This window comes from Danio rerio, chromosome 11 (genome assembly GCF_049306965.1).
Source record: "Danio rerio strain Tuebingen ecotype United States chromosome 11, GRCz12tu, whole genome shotgun sequence".
NCBI classification, from domain to species: domain Eukaryota; kingdom Metazoa; phylum Chordata; class Actinopteri; order Cypriniformes; family Danionidae; genus Danio; species Danio rerio.
Window position 1 is genome coordinate 37,403,045 of NC_133186.1, and position 15,515 is coordinate 37,418,559.

The 15,515-nt window shown below is 40.5% G+C and overlaps 1 protein-coding gene across 1 annotated transcript; it reads right to left on the reverse strand.

The window, feature by feature from the left end:
• Window positions 1-4,848: 4,848 nt before the first annotated feature.
• LOC141376641 (sterile alpha motif domain-containing protein 3-like) lies at window positions 4,849-15,283 on the reverse strand. Its single transcript, XM_073916950.1, has 6 exons — window positions 15,165-15,283; window positions 13,469-13,545; window positions 11,251-12,231; window positions 11,006-11,158; window positions 10,626-10,718; window positions 4,849-5,635 (listed from the first exon to the last, which is right to left on the reverse strand). Exons 3-6 carry the CDS (start codon window positions 12,229-12,231, stop codon window positions 5,333-5,335), a joined length of 1,530 nt encoding a protein of 509 aa, XP_073773051.1. The 5' UTR covers window positions 13,469-13,545; window positions 15,165-15,283; the 3' UTR covers window positions 4,849-5,332.
• Window positions 15,284-15,515: the final 232 nt, after the last annotated feature.

Here is a 15,515-nt window from a genome sequence, read left to right on the forward strand (position 1 = left end):
TTGCTTCTTTTTTTAATAATCTTTTGTTCATTCAGCAGATATGTTTAGCAATGCATGGACTTTAGTGTATGTAGTGTCTAATTGTTGTCAGTTCAGTTTCTTTCTTGCTATATTATTGATTAAGACCGAGCTGCACTGTTCAACGCCTAATTTTCAATTTTTAGGTTCAATTTTTTTAGGAGATTATTTTATCCAAAACAACCTTTTTTACATTATCTTACAATGCCATCGCTGACAACAAATCTGTGAGGATTTTTTTATGTGGCATATTTAAATATGTGCAATTTGAAAGCTGTAGTGCAGGTAAATATTTTAGTAGTATCAGTAATTTTCTGTGAACTAAAAAGTTATTCCAAGTATTTTGGTCCATGTTAACCATTTTTATAATGTATTTTTCTCTTTAAGTCTTGAGTTCCCCATCGGGGATGGGTTTTGATTTTTTTTTTTACCTGCTCTTAGAATAAAAAAGATTCACTTCACAATTAAACAAAACCCAGAAAAGTTCCAAAACATCTGGAGTCCTTTCCTAAAATTAAAGCAGCCACCTACATTTTAATCTTTTTCTTTGCATAATAAAAAAAAATCTATATTTATTTATTTATTTATTACTTTTTTGTATGCTATTGTTTGTGGTATTATTGCTTTAGTGTTATCTTATGTACAGTTGAAGTCAGAATTATTAGCTCCCCTTTATTTTTTAATTTTATTTTTTTTATATTTTCCAAATGATGTTTAACAGAGCAAGGAAATTTTCACAGTATGTCTGATAGTATTTTTTCTTCTGGAGAAAGTCTTATTTGTTTTATTTTGGCTTGAATAAAAGCAGTTTTTAATTTTTTAAGCATCATTTTAGGGACAAAATTATTATCCTCTTTAAGCTATATATTTTTTCAATAGTCTACAGAACAAACCATCATTATACAATAAATTACCTTAACCTGCCTAGTTAACCCAATTAACCTAATTAAGCCTTTAAATGTCACTTTAAACTGTAAAGAAGTATCTTTAAAAAATATCTAATAAAATATTCTGTACTGTCATCCTGGCAAAGATAAAATAAATTAGTTATAAGAAATGAGTTATTAAAACTATTATGCTTATAAATGTGTTGAAAAAAATCTTCTCTCCATTAAGCAGAAATTGGGGGATAAAAATAAACAGGTGGGCCAATAATTCAGACTTTAACTGTATATATGTTTTTGTGTATATAGTGCCAACGCTATCCCACAACAATTCATAGCTTTTTGATTTAGTGACTAATGCGTATGAATTTGTATGATTTAATTCGTACAATTTAGTACGATTTGCTCATCCCCATTGATGGTTGGGTTTAGGGGCGGGGTTGGGTGTCATGGCTTCTTTTTAAAAATTTTACATTTTCATATAACTGAACTTGTACTAATTCGTCTGAATTAGCGACTAAACTGACAAAACGTAAAATACTTATGTTTTTTTCGTAAGATCAGGCTGACAGTTCTCAACACGAGTACACCCCCTTCTCAAATCTCTCATTTAAATTAATAATTTCTATAAGAAGCTTTACAATATTATATTTGTGCATATACTGGAAAATCTAGAGCTAATCTATCTAAATGACTTAAAATAATGGTTCAAAAATTAGTAGCCTAATTTTATATTAGAGAAAAAAAAGGCAAAAATCAGAAGTAACAAAAATATATATACAATGTTGTTAAAATTTTATATATATATATATATTCACTGAGAAATACTCATTTTCAAAATGTGTGCTCGTATGCTGAGCACTGTATATGTTATTTCACCTTATGAATTATACACTTATTTATTGTATAATTATGCTTCCCTAATAATTTCTTGTTTGGTGAATAGTGTAAGTGTGATTTTTATGGCATGTTTTGTATATCTTTATCTATTTATAGTGTTTATTTTGTATTTACTGTATTATTTTCTTTCTCATAAACTGTCTGACGAAATAATAATAGGTCTTATTTTCAAGTGTGTGCTTGAAACAAGAAAACATATTCTTATATGTTTCTTAATATATTTCATAACTGGCATTTTAAGCACAAACCAGCTTTATTTTCATGATTTTCTTATTCTGAAAACAAGACACTAAATGAACCTCGAGTATGTTTATATATTTGTACTCAATCTAAGAACATTTTTGATTATATTTTTTGTAGTGTAATATATGTATGAGCCACGTCAACATTTTGCTCAATGTTTCCTTTCATGTTCTGTGTTTACAGAAGATTGAACTTTGGAAATAACATTAGGGTAAGTGATTAATGACTTAATTGACCTTTTTGGCTGGACTGACCCAAATAAAAATACTGAAATCTAATTCAGGAATGTGTTTAGTTTAAATGAGAAGAATCAGGCATTAGAAGTATAAATGTTTGTTTTCAGGTTATATCAGCGCCTGAACTCATTACTCATAAGTTTGTTTTTGGCATAAAGTAGCCAAGTGAATGAGCGTTTGATTTCACTGCTGTAAAACTGGATTGAAGTGGCATTTCAAATTGATTGTGATTTTATGTTGTGATTTTTTTGGTGAATTTTATGGTTCTGTTTTCAATCAAAGCCTGTCTGGAAAAATGTATTTTACATACCGTGGCAAACAAAAGAAACTTTCCATAAATAATACCTAACAGAATTACAGAATTATATTTATTTCAAAGTGTGGTCATATTTAACATTGTGTAAATGTTCCATTATTCATTCATTCATTCATTTTCTTGTTGGCTTAGTCCCTTTATTAATCCGGGGTCGCCACAGCGGAATGAACCGCCAACTTATCCAGCAAGTTTTTACGCAGCGGATGCCCTTTCAGTCGCAACCCATCACTGGGAAAATGTTCAATCATACAGACCGGAATGAAAGGTAATAATCTCATAATATAGATGCAATAGGTGATTGTCTTGAGAAACAGTTTTTGTGATGCTGGCTGAAAATCTCTTCATATTTTTAGCGCAATTACTTAATTAATTAGTTTGAATGTGTTAATAACATTCTGTGGAAGGTGTAGGATCAAGAAAATCTGTTTTCTTCCACATTGCACATGTTTTTGCACATTTCTACACACCATGTTCATGCAAAAAAAAAAAAAAGCACATTAATGAGTGCGGTTTAGACAGAAAATAGCATGGTTTTAGATGTTTTGGATAGGTTTGAATGCTGTTTCAATGATGTCAGGCTAACAGTAGCATTTTCCAGGCCAGGGATGCTTAACCCTGTTCCTGGAGATCTACCTTCCTGCAGACCTTGATCAAACCCACCTGTCTTTAATTACCATGTGCTCCTTCAGATCCTATTTTGTTGGTTTAGTTGCGTTAGCTCAGAGTTGGAGCTAAACTCTGCAGGAAGGTAGATCTACAGGAACAGGGTTGAACACCCCTGTTCCAAGCTCTCCTATTGCACCTTTTAAGTGAACTGAAGAAAAAAAGATTTACTTTTTTTTTTAAGGTAAGTGGTTGCAAACAATTTATATGGGCTGAATTCCTTTATTCTTTTTCCTTTGGCTTAGTCCCTTTATTCATCAGCAGTCAACACAGCGATATTAACCACCAACTTAACCAGCATAGGTTTTATACACTGGATGCCCTTCCAGCTGCAGCCCAGTACTCGGAGCCATCCATACACTCTTATTCACATGTATACATTACAGCCAATTTAGTTTATTCAATTCACATGTACTGCATGTCTTTGGACTGTGGGTGAAACCCACGCGAATATGGGGAGAACATACAAACTCCCCACAGAAACCTGTGACCTTCTTGTTGTGAGGCGACAGTGTTAACCACTAAACCACCGTGTCGATACTGGGTTGAATTCAAACAAACAAAATAAGTTGAACATTACTAGATTTAATTTGTTTGTTTGAATTCAGCCCATATAAATTTCAAATAAATCATATAAATAAATTCATATAAATCATATAAAAATTTCAGTTTACTTAAAGGTGCAATAGGAGAGCTTGGAAAATGCTGACGTTAGCCTGATAGCATTGAAAGCCTACATCTCAGTATGGAAGTCAAAACCACACCTCTTGAACACATGAACACTTAATAGACAACACCACTACATCACTTGACATTCACCAGAGAGAAAACTTTATAGTACACACTAGAGCTGCACGATTCTGGCTAAAATGAGAATCGTGATATTTTTGCTTAAAATAAAGATCACGATATTCTCACGATTCTGTAGATATAAAATAAAGGTATATATGAGTAGGCTATTATTATTGTTATTAATCAAACATTCGGTAAAAACTTTAATAATAGTATGTGTAAGTCTGCTGTTGGTTACAGAGCTAAATTTTGAAAAGACTTGGAATGGTGGATTTGAACAGACATTATTGGCCCTGGTCACTAATGCACAGTAAAGTGATGACATCAGAATACAACTATTCATAATTCTAATGTTAAATTGTAATTATTATGTTTGAGACATATGCCTGCAATCTGTCATTGACAACATTATCAGATACTTTTTTTTATACTGGTGAAATCAGACATTTTGTCATCATCAAATTCCCTCACTGTAAACCCGGATAAGTTGAATTTACTTAAAAAATTTGAGGAAACCGGTTGCCTTAAAAAAATAAGTAATGTGTAATGAAAACCTAAGTACGTTTAACTGAAAATGTTAAGTAAATTACACTCAATTCAAAATTGATTTAACTCGACATGTTTTGCCAAGTTAACTTCTTTGCACAATTAATACACTTAATATCTTAAGTATAATGTACCAAATACCTAGTTGTATATTACTTATTCAGTTTAGTTATTATCATTAAATTATTATTTCAGTTTTTAATCTGGTGCATTATAAATACTTATTCAGATCAAGAAATCAGATGAAACATTTGTTGAAAACACCCTGGTTAGGGGTAAAATGCTTTATTGTGAACATACACATAACAGATTTTTTTTCTAAAAGCACATAAAACTAGGCACCTGGTATCAGGTGCAACGATTCAGAACACCACTTAACACTGCAAAGTAATTTTCCTCAGTTTATGGTTTGTTAATCTGAATGAAATCAGACATATCAGTGCCAATTCAATAATATAAAATAGAAAAAGTGCATAACAGTGCAAACAACATTTTCCTAAAAGAAAAAAAAATTAGGCACCTGTTATCTGGAGCAGTAGTGCAATGAGTTAGGAACAGCACTTTACACTGCAAACTGACTTTTTCACAGTTTGTTAATCTGAATGAAACTAGATATATCAGTGCCAATCCAATAACATAAAATACAAAACGGGCATAACAGTGCAAACATGTTGCTTTTCTAAAAGAACAAACAATATTTCTCATATCTGGAGAAATAGTGTAACAACACCTCTTTACACTGCAAGTTGGTTTTTCAGAGTCTGAATTTTGGGTGCCAGCTCACTTTTACCCAGGTTAAACATCACCTGCTGAACAAAGCAAAAAGTGTTTTTCACGTATCTGGGATAGTCCAGGTGCAGGGCATATATCAGTCCAAAAAGTACACAGAAGGCCTGAGGAAGGTTGGCCAGGTCATCCATCACCACATTCCCTTCCAAGATGATTCCCACTTTGGACGGGTTCAGCTTAAGTTTCTCTTCACCGATGAAAAGCAATCCCACTGGAGTTTGCTTGTACATGTCATTGTCAGCTGTGTCCTTGCAGAGAAACAAATGTACAATCATGTGTTAGTTACCACATTTTCGAAATGTTCACAAAAAAATACCCTAAGAAGAAACACTGTACACTGACATATAGTAAAAGACACTCTGTTCATACAAGATATGATGCCTGGCTTGTTCAGCTTCCTTTTCACTGTACAATTACAGCAAAATATTTAATGTTAACTGAACCCAAATTTTTCAGCCAAGTTTTTTCAGTTAATTGCTTGGTTAAACCTACAGACAATTTTAGGTTTTCAAGAGGAGAATATGTGTGTGAGAGGAGAACACACGTGTGTGTGTGTGTGTGTGTGTGTGTGTGTGTGTGTGTGTGTGTGTGTGTGTGAGACAACACGTGTGTGTGTGAGAGGAGAACACGTGTGTGTGTGTGTGTGTGTGTGTGTGAGACAACACGTGTGTGTGTGTGAGAGGAGAACACGTGTGTGTGTGTGAGAGGAGAACACGTGTGTGTGTGTGTGAGAGGAGAACACGTGTGTGTGTGTGTGTGTGAGAGGAGAACGTGTGTGTGAGAGGAGAACACGTGTGTGTGTGTGTGTGTGTGTGAGAGGAGAACGTGTGTGTGAGAGGAGAACGTGTGTGTGTGTGTGTGTGTGAGACAACACGTGTGTGTGTGTGTGAGAGAGGAGAACGCGTGTGTGTGAGAGGAGAACACGTGTGTGTGTGTGTGTGTGTGTGAGAGGAGAACGTGTGTGTGAGAGGAGAACACGTGTGTGTGTGTGTGTGTGTGTGTGTGAGACAACACGTGTGTGTGAGAGAGGAGAACGCGTGTGTGTGAGAGGAGAACACGTGTGTGTGTGTGTGTGTGTGTGTGTGTGTGTGTGTGTGTGTGTGTGAGACAACACGTGTGTGTGTGAGAGGAGAAGACGTGTGTGTGTGTGTGTGTGTGTGTGTGTGTGAGACAACACGTGTGTGTGTGTGAGAGGAGAACACGTGTGTGTGTGTGTGAGAGGAGAACACGTGTGTGTGTGTGTGAGAGGAGAACACGTGTGTGTGTGTGTGTGTGTGTGTGTGTGTGTGTGAGAGGAGAACGTGTGTGTGAGAGGAGAACACGTGTGTGTGTGTGTGTGTGTGTGTGTGTGTGTGTGTGTGAGAGGAGAACGTGTGTGTGAGAGGAGAACGTGTGTGTGTGTGTGAGACAACACGTGTGTGTGTGAGAGAGGAGAACGCGTGTGTGTGAGAGGAGAACACGTGTGTGTGTGTGAGAGGAGAACGTGTGTGTGAGAGGAGAACACGTGTGTGTGTGTGTGTGTGTGTGTGTGTGTGTGTGTGTGTGTGTGTGTGTGTGTGTGTGTGTGTGTGTGTGTGTGTGTGTGTGTGTGTGAGACAACACGTGTGTGTGAGAGAGGAGAACGCGTGTGTGTGAGAGGAGAACACGTGTGTGTGTGTGTGTGTGTGTGTGTGTGTGTGTGAGAGGAGAACGTGTGTGTGAGAGGAGAACGTGTGTGTGTGTGTGAGACAACACGTGTGTGTGTGAGAGAGGAGAACGTGTGTGTGTGAGAGGAGAACACGTGTGTGTGTGTGAGAGGAGAACGTGTGTGTGAGAGGAGAACACGTGTGTGTGTGTGTGTGTGTGTGTGTGTGTGTGTGTGTGAGACAACACGTGTGTGTGAGAGAGGAGAACGCGTGTGTGTGAGAGGAGAACACGTGTGTGTGTGTGTGTGTGTGTGAGAGGAGAACGTGTGTGTGAGAGGAGAACGTGTGTGTGTGTGTGAGACAACACGTGTGTGTGAGAGAGGAGAACAAGTGTGTGTGAGAGGAGAACACGTGTGTGTGTGTGTGTGTGTGTGTGTGTGAGAGGAGAACGTGTGTGTGAGAGGAGAACGTGTGTGTGTTTGTGAGACAACACGTGTGTGTGAGAGAGGAGAACGCGTGTGTGTGAGTGGAGAACACGTGTGTGTGTGAGGAGAACGTGTGTGTGAGAGGAGAACGTGTGTGTGTGTGTGAGACAACACGTGTGTGTGTGTGAGAGAGGAGAACGCGTGTGTGTGAGAGGAGAACACGTGTGTGTGAGAGGAGAACGTGTGTGTGAGAGGAGAACACGTGTGTGTGTGTGTGAGACAACACGTGTGTGTGAGAGAGGAGAACGCGTGTGTGTGAGAGGAGAACACGTGTGTGTGTGTGTGTGTGTGTGTGTGTGTGTGAGAGGAGAACGTGTGTGTGAGAGGAGAACGTGTGTGTGTGTGTGTGAGACAACACGTGAGTGTGTGTGAGAGAGGAGAACGCGTGTGTGTGAGAGGAGAACACGTGTGTGTGAGAGGAGAACGTGTGTGTGAGAGGAGAACACGTGTGTGTGTGTGTGTGTGTGTGAGAGAGGAGAACGCGTGTGTGTGAGAGGAGAACACGTGTGTGTGTGTGTGTGTGTGTGTGTGAGACAACACGTGTGTGTGAGAGAGGAGAACGCGTGTGTGTGAGAGGAGAACGCGTGTGTGTGAGAGGAGAACACGTGTGTGTGTGTGTGTGTGTGTGAGAGGAGAACGTTTGTGTGAGAGGAGAACGTGTGTGTGTGTGTGAGACAACACGTGTGTGTGTGTGTGAGAGAGGAGAACGCGTGTGTGTGAGAGGAGAACACGTGTGTGTGAGAGGAGAACGTGTGTGTGAGAGGAGAACACGTGTGTGTGCGTGTGAGACAACACGTGTGTGTGAGAGAGGAGAACGCGTGTGTGTGAGAGGAGAACACGTGTGTGTGTGTGTGTGTGTGTGTGTGTGAGAGGAGAACGTGTGTGTGAGAGGAGAACGTGTGTGTGTGTGTGTGTGTGAGAGGAGAACGTGTGTGTGAGAGGAGAACGTGTGTGTGAGAGGAGAACACGTGTGTGTGCGTGTGAGACAACACGTGTGTGTGAGAGAGGAGAACGCGTGTGTGTGAGAGGAGAACGTGTGTGTGAGAGGAGAACACGTGTGTGTGTGTGTGTGTGAGACAACACGTGTGTGTGAGAGAGGAGAACGCGTGTGTGTGAGAGGAGAACACGTGTGTGTGTGTGTGTGTGTGTGTGTGTGAGAGGAGAACGTGTGTGTGAGAGGAGAACACGTGTGTGTGTGTGTGTGAGACAACACGTGTGTGTGAGAGAGGAGAATGCGTGTGTGTGAGAGGAGAACACGTGTGTGTGTGAGAGGAGAACACGTGTGTGTGTGTGTGTGTGTGTGTGTGTGTGTGTGTGTGTGTGTGTGTGTGTGAGAGGGGAGAACACGTGTGTGTGTGTGAGAGAGAGGAGAACACGTGTGTGTGAGAGAGAGGAGAACACGTGTGTGTGTGTGAGAGAGAGGAGAACGTGTGTGTGAGAGAGAGGAGAACACGTGTGTGTGTGTGAGAGGAGAACACGTGTGTGTGTGTGAGAGAGGAGAACGTGTGTGTGTGTGAGAGAGAGGAGAACGTGTGTGTGTGAGAGAGAGGAGAACACGTGTGTGTGAGAGAGGAGAACACGTGTGTGTGAGAGAGGAGAACACGTGTGTGTGAGAGAGGAGAACACGTGTGTGTGTGAGAGAGGAGAACACGTGTGTGTGTGAGAGAGAGGAGAACATGTGTGTGTGTGTGTGAGAGGAGAACACGTGTGTGTGTGTGTGTGTGTGTGTGTGTGAGAGAGAGGAGAACGTGTGTGTGTGAGAGAGAGGAGAACGTGTGTGTGTGAGAGAGAGGAGAACACGTGTGTGTGTGTGTGAGAGAGAGGAGAACATGTGTGTGTGTGTGTGTGTGAGAGGAGAACACGTGTGTGTGAGAGGAGAACACGTGTGTGTGAGAGAGAGGAGAACGTGTGTGTGTGAGAAAGAGAGGAGAACGTGTGTGTGTGAGAGAGAGGAGAACACGTGTGTGTGAGAGAGGAGAACACGTGTGTGTGTGTGAGAGAGAGAGGAGAACATGTGTGTGTGTGTGTGTGTGAGAGGAGAACACGTGTGTGTGAGAGGAGAACACGTGTGTGTGAGAGAGAGGAGAACGTGTGTGTGTGAGAGAGAGGAGAAAGTGTGTGAGAGAAAGAGGAGAACACGTGTGTGTGTGTGTGTGTGTGTGTGTGTGTGAGAGAGAGGAGAACGTGTGTGAGAGAGAGGAGAACACGTGTGTGAGAGAGAGGAGAACACGTGTGTGTGTGTGTGTGTGTGAGAGGAAAACGTGTGTGTGAGAAGAGAACACGTGTGTGTGAGAGGAGAACGTGTGTGTGTGTGAGAGGAGAACACGTGTGTGTGTGTGTGTGTGTGTGTGTGTGTGTGTGTGTGTGTGTGTGTGTGTGTAAGAAGAGAACACGTGTGTGTGTGTGTGTGTGTGTGTGTGTGTGTGTGTGTGTGTGAGAGAACATGTGTGTGTGAGAGGAGAACACGTGTGTGTGAGAGGAGAACACGTGTGTGTGTGTGTGTGTGTGTGTGTGTGTGTGTAAGAAGAGAACACGTGTGTGTGTGTGTGTGTGTGTGTGTGTGTGAGAGAACATGTGTGTGTGAGAGGAGAACACGTGTGTGTGAGAGAAGAGAACGTGTGTGTGAGAGAGAGGAGAACACGTGTGTGTGAGAGAACACGTGTGTGTGTGTGTGTGTGAGGAGAACGTGTGTGTGTGTGAGAGGAGAACACGTGTGTGTGAGAGAGGAGAACACGTGTGTGTGTGTGTGTGTGTGTGTGTGTAAGAGGAGAACACGTGTGTGTGTGTGTGTGTGTGTGTGTGTGTGTGTGTGTGTGTGTGTGTGTGTGTGTGAGAGAACGTGTGTGTGAGAGGAGAACACGTGTGTGTGAGAGAAGAGAACGTGTGTGTGAGAGAAGAGAACGTGTGTGTGAAGAGAACGTGTGTGTGAGAGGAGAATACGTGTGTGTGAGAAGATAATGTGGGTGTAAGAAGAGAATACAAGTATACGTGTGTGTGAGAGGAGAACTCATGTGTGTGAGAGGAGAATGTGTTTGTGTGTGTGTGTGTGTGAGAGAGTGCCAGAATGAATTATGGCTTGCACAGCCCCTCATATGCATCTGCAACATATAAAAAATGAATTTACTTACAAAGCAGGCCTTGAAGAAAGCAGAAGGATCATCGCCCAAGATGACCGGCAGTCCCCGAAGACAAAGGCATCTGACGTCTGTTGGCTCAGTTGTCTAGACGATAGTGAACATTGAATAAAACACTTTATAATGACACTGACTGTAATTTACAAGAAATGACAAGAAGAGATTAAGGGAAAAAAAAAAAAAACGGAAATAGTAGATAAAATTATGAGAATAGAGAATGCAGAGGTAAAAAAAATGTGTAGAAAATGAATAGAAGAGGGAGAAATAGAGAAGAGAAAAGAGGGGGGGGGAAAGAAAAATTAGACAAGAAACAAAAAGGATAAGGAGGAAAAGCTTCATAGGAAAACAGGACTGATGTAGGTATGTTAAATTACCTTTGTCTGGCATAAAAGTTCAGCCAAAAGCTGACCAGTAAGTCCTTTCTTCTTTTTGAAGAGGTCCATGAGGCTTGGAGACAAATGGTCAAGTGCATCCAAGAAGTTTTCTCTGAGATTTTTCCCTACCACTCTGCCAAATTCATAATAAACCTGAAACATGTCAAACAATGCATCAGTCAATGTTCACACTGTTTAATCTGACACACTCAACACTACATGATATGTAGACACTTAACACAAACCTGATTTTCTGTAAAAAGAGCTGGCCAACGATGCACCACCTGGCTGATGGCAGGCTTCTCGTTGACAATCTCCTTTCTGCGAAAAGCAAACGTCACATCCATCTCTTTCTTAACCAGGGATTCCATTGGCTTTGTCTTCATCATTTCATTGACCAGAACCTCACGAGCTACTTCCATGTTCTGGTCATTCATCCCCTCTGGAAAATCAGGCAGGAAATTTATTTCCCCTTTCTTTGGCTTCTTGATCTGTGTGTTGGGAGGATCGCCATTTGTAGTGCCACTTCCTCGCTTGCCACCATTGACAGTAACATCAAGTCGACCCAGCTGCCGCATTTTGGTTCTATAATTACCCATTTTAAACTTAAGGCTATTTTTCCAACCGTTCCAGCCAGAGGGTGACCCGGTTTCTTTAAGGCATGGGTGTGTTTGCACTAAAGCCTTAGCAACAGTCTCAAAATCTTCCTTCGTTGGGTATGCTTTAAATGCATACATGGTCTCAGCCAATTTCTCGAGTATGTCATGCTTTAGTTCTTTTGTGACTTTAAGAAAGGTTGCATCCCTGAGATACTGCAGGTTACCTTGGCGTAGTCTATACTCTACATCGACTTGAAATTTTGGAATTTCAAATACCTCTGGCCACTGAGAACTTCTATCCAAAGAGATGGACAGGATCTCAGTGTCTGCTTGGCTGCTTGTGTCACTACATAATTCAGAACCTCCAGGGACTGGTACAAGCTCAATGATAGGGATGATTTTGATCGTTGGTTTATCTGGGAGCTCAGACAAGTCTGTGAGGTTGCATAATTCATTGTTAAATTCAGGATCTTGGTACTGTAAGGTAAAATTGTAATTTGTTTGGAGAGTGCCTTTGAGCCAGCTAATCAAATCTTCAAGTATGTATGGTCGAGGGTTCATTGTCATCTTTCTTATATCTCCCTCAGAGACGATAACTCGCATTGTTAATTTCTGTTCCATGGCCATCTGGGGGAAAAAAATGACAGACAGCTGTTTAGCAAAGTACAAATCGTCTCAGTGTCACCATAAGCTCTCCTTGCACACTGTATGCTGATAATGGGAAGACATCATTTAAATCTGACATCTTCAACACACACATAGAAGTAACACTATCACAATGAAGTTGGTAAGATCTCAAATGCTCCCTGTACCATGCGGCCAATTTGTGACAGACAAATAGAATCTCTACATTAACTGCAACTATCTTGTGAATCTGGACGAATGCAGGGAGACCAGAGCATGACCCAGAAGACAGTATCATGCCTGGTTGATACTTGATTCCATCTACACTGACAGATGCCGCTTCAAGCACCGACTCTGGTGTTGTAAAGTTTTGAGCAATTGCTGTCTGCACACTGTGAGGGAAGGTGGCAAGCAAAACTGGAGTTACCTTTGACATCTCAACTGATGGTCTGAAAAATGAGCTACAATCGAGATGGTAACTGACTGCCTTCTGGTGTCTTGTAGCAAGTGTCATGGCAACATTTTTAAAGTTCTGAGCAGTGCGAATTACCCTCTTAAAGAATTTATGCTTCCCCTCGAACCGCATTGTCCAAACCTCAGACAGGGGACCAAATTTCCTTACCAGCTGAGGATAATGTTCCACAAAGTGATGTTTTGGCCTTAAACGAAACTCTGGAAATGTTGACTGCAATAAGCGCCTGTGCTCTGCTATCTTACAGTCCAGAAAGTTAAGTGTCTCTTCTGTATGCGTTGGTGCTACAGCTAGCTCAGTAATATCTTTAAGCAGCATGAGAATTTCCCAAGTGTTGTCACCTTCAGGGACACAATGACCAATAAGAAATGGAAGGAGCCTTATGAGACACCAGTTCTCATGGCCATTTCCACCAATGGTCCCTTTACTGGAAAATCCCTTTCCAATAACCTGAGGTCGATCTGTTTTGTCACTAAATGAGTACTTGAAATACCTGATGGCCTGATTCAGCATATCTAGGGTGAAATAAGTCTTGCCTATCAGGTCTGTAAGGCAAAGGGACAATTCAACTGGAACAATACCTTCCAAAATATCATGCAAGATGTCAGGAGGGTACCCACTGACCACATGAAAGTGCTCAAGATTCTCAGTTAAAGGACATGCTCCTTTCACACCATAAGCTCGAGTCATTCCGGGGTCCTCTCTGATCTCTTGCACCTGCCTATCATGGGACTTTTTGTCTCGGAGCTGAAAGAAACCAGAACATACCTCTTGTTGTTGAGTGTCTCTACTGCTTGCCACGCAGAATCTGCAGAACTTGTCGACGGTAAAACTCTCCAGGAAACCTGCAAGAGAGTGGGCAGCAAGATTGTCAGCTGCAACATACAAGACTGTACCTTTCACACTTGCACCTAGTTGCTCCAGGTAAACGCCATTCTGCTCCAATAATTTTAGATCATAGATCAGAGGTTGGAAAACCTTTGCATAACCACACTCCTTGACTGTGGAGGTATTGCACAGTAGAGCAAGTTGGATAGAGCTGAGGGTTGACCGATATTTTGAAGGTATGTTTGCAATAACCCAGTATACTGCACACATCTTGTGTTTTAGCTTTGATGTTCCAAGAAGATTGGCGACTTCAAAGTCATCAATGTAAAGTACAAGAGCAATTGTAAACTCATCTTTTGCAAGAAATGGATTTTCAGTAAAGTATTGCCCATCAGCATATGATCTGAATTCCTGAGGGACATGTACTTTCTCTGACATAGCTTTGTCTAAAACATCAGTTTTGTTAAGCAACTTCTGTAGCATAGGAACAATGGGAACATATGCAAGAGTTTTTTTGCCTTTCTCCACAACATATTCAATTGGATTTACCAGTGGAAACTCTCTACGCACATAGGCTGCTCTTTTTTTGGCAGTTCCTAAAGGTCCATCTTTGGAACAATGTGTCATCATGTTACTTTCTGACACAGCACTGATAATCTCTTTAATAACAGTCTCATCCATGTCAGCACAATATTTGTTTAATATGCCTCTGACTCTGTGTTGTACAAGTGGTTGTGAGAGCTTATTGATTTGACAGAGCTGCTCTATCACATCTTGCACTGAACTCTCTGGTATGTGTAAAACAGTGTGCATCTTTAGTAGTAAAGATGCCAAGTTGTGCTGAAGCTGTTTTTCTAAATCGTGCAGATCAGATTCAGTTACCTCATTCAACTCTTCTGTGTCCTCAATATCATCAGCATCTGACATCTGCTCTTGTGAAGCATTACTGTCATGGCTTATAATATTGTCACCAACAATTTCTGATTTAAACCTCTTTGAGATCTGTTGTTTGTGTACTTTACTCTTGTGTGCTTTGAAGGTGGAGTAAACACTGCTTTCAAAATTACAGTCTTCATAAGGGCATCTGACTTTATGATTTACTTTTAGATGTGCACGATGCAGATGAGTGAAAAAGTCACTCTCTGAACAAGACTCTGTAAATCCACACGACAGACAACTAAACTTAGTTGGTATACTTTGTTGCTGATTTGGAGTTTTTGGGTGAATGCGGGATAGGTGAACTTTTAGTGCATTTAATGATTTAAATGTGCACAGACATTTCTGATGTAAACAAGGAAAAGGCTCGGTTCTGGTATAACCTCCGTGTTTTAGCCTGTAATGTTTAAACAATTGTGCTCTTTTTTCACAGCTAAAAGGACAATACTTGCACTTCCAAATCATTATTTCATCTGTCTTTAGACTTAACTCTAATAATTTATCTTTATTTTCCCTGCAAATGAGCAAACATTAACAACATTTACCTTACGAAACCTAACAGACTGGAAAAGTCTGAACACTGACATCACATTTATTATTTTGCTAGTTTACGGCGAATTAGCTTTAATATAGGGCATTTTTAGTCTCATATACATCTTAAGATACACATATTCGCTTACGTTGTCTTAAAGGAACTTACCAGATAATAGGACTTGGTAAACCGCGTAAAACAGCCGCGTTCCCGCGATCTTCTTAGAAAAAAACGCCGCTTGCAGCCGACCGGGTGAAAGCCTAAAGGCAGTGAAACAGGTTAAAATCGCGTTTTACTGCAAGCAATCAGCAACTATCTAGCGTTAACGCTAACTGATCTATCGTTAAATATCGCTTAGTTGTGGATAAAAAGCCAACGAACCTGTAAATGTAAAAATAAATGTTTCCACCGCTGCCTCAAAACCCCTCCCCTCACAGTTAGCTAAATAAACATTATACAGATAAGTTAGCCAGTGTCTAAAAATGTCCGTCGAAATGGCGAAATTTTAAATGAGGTTTT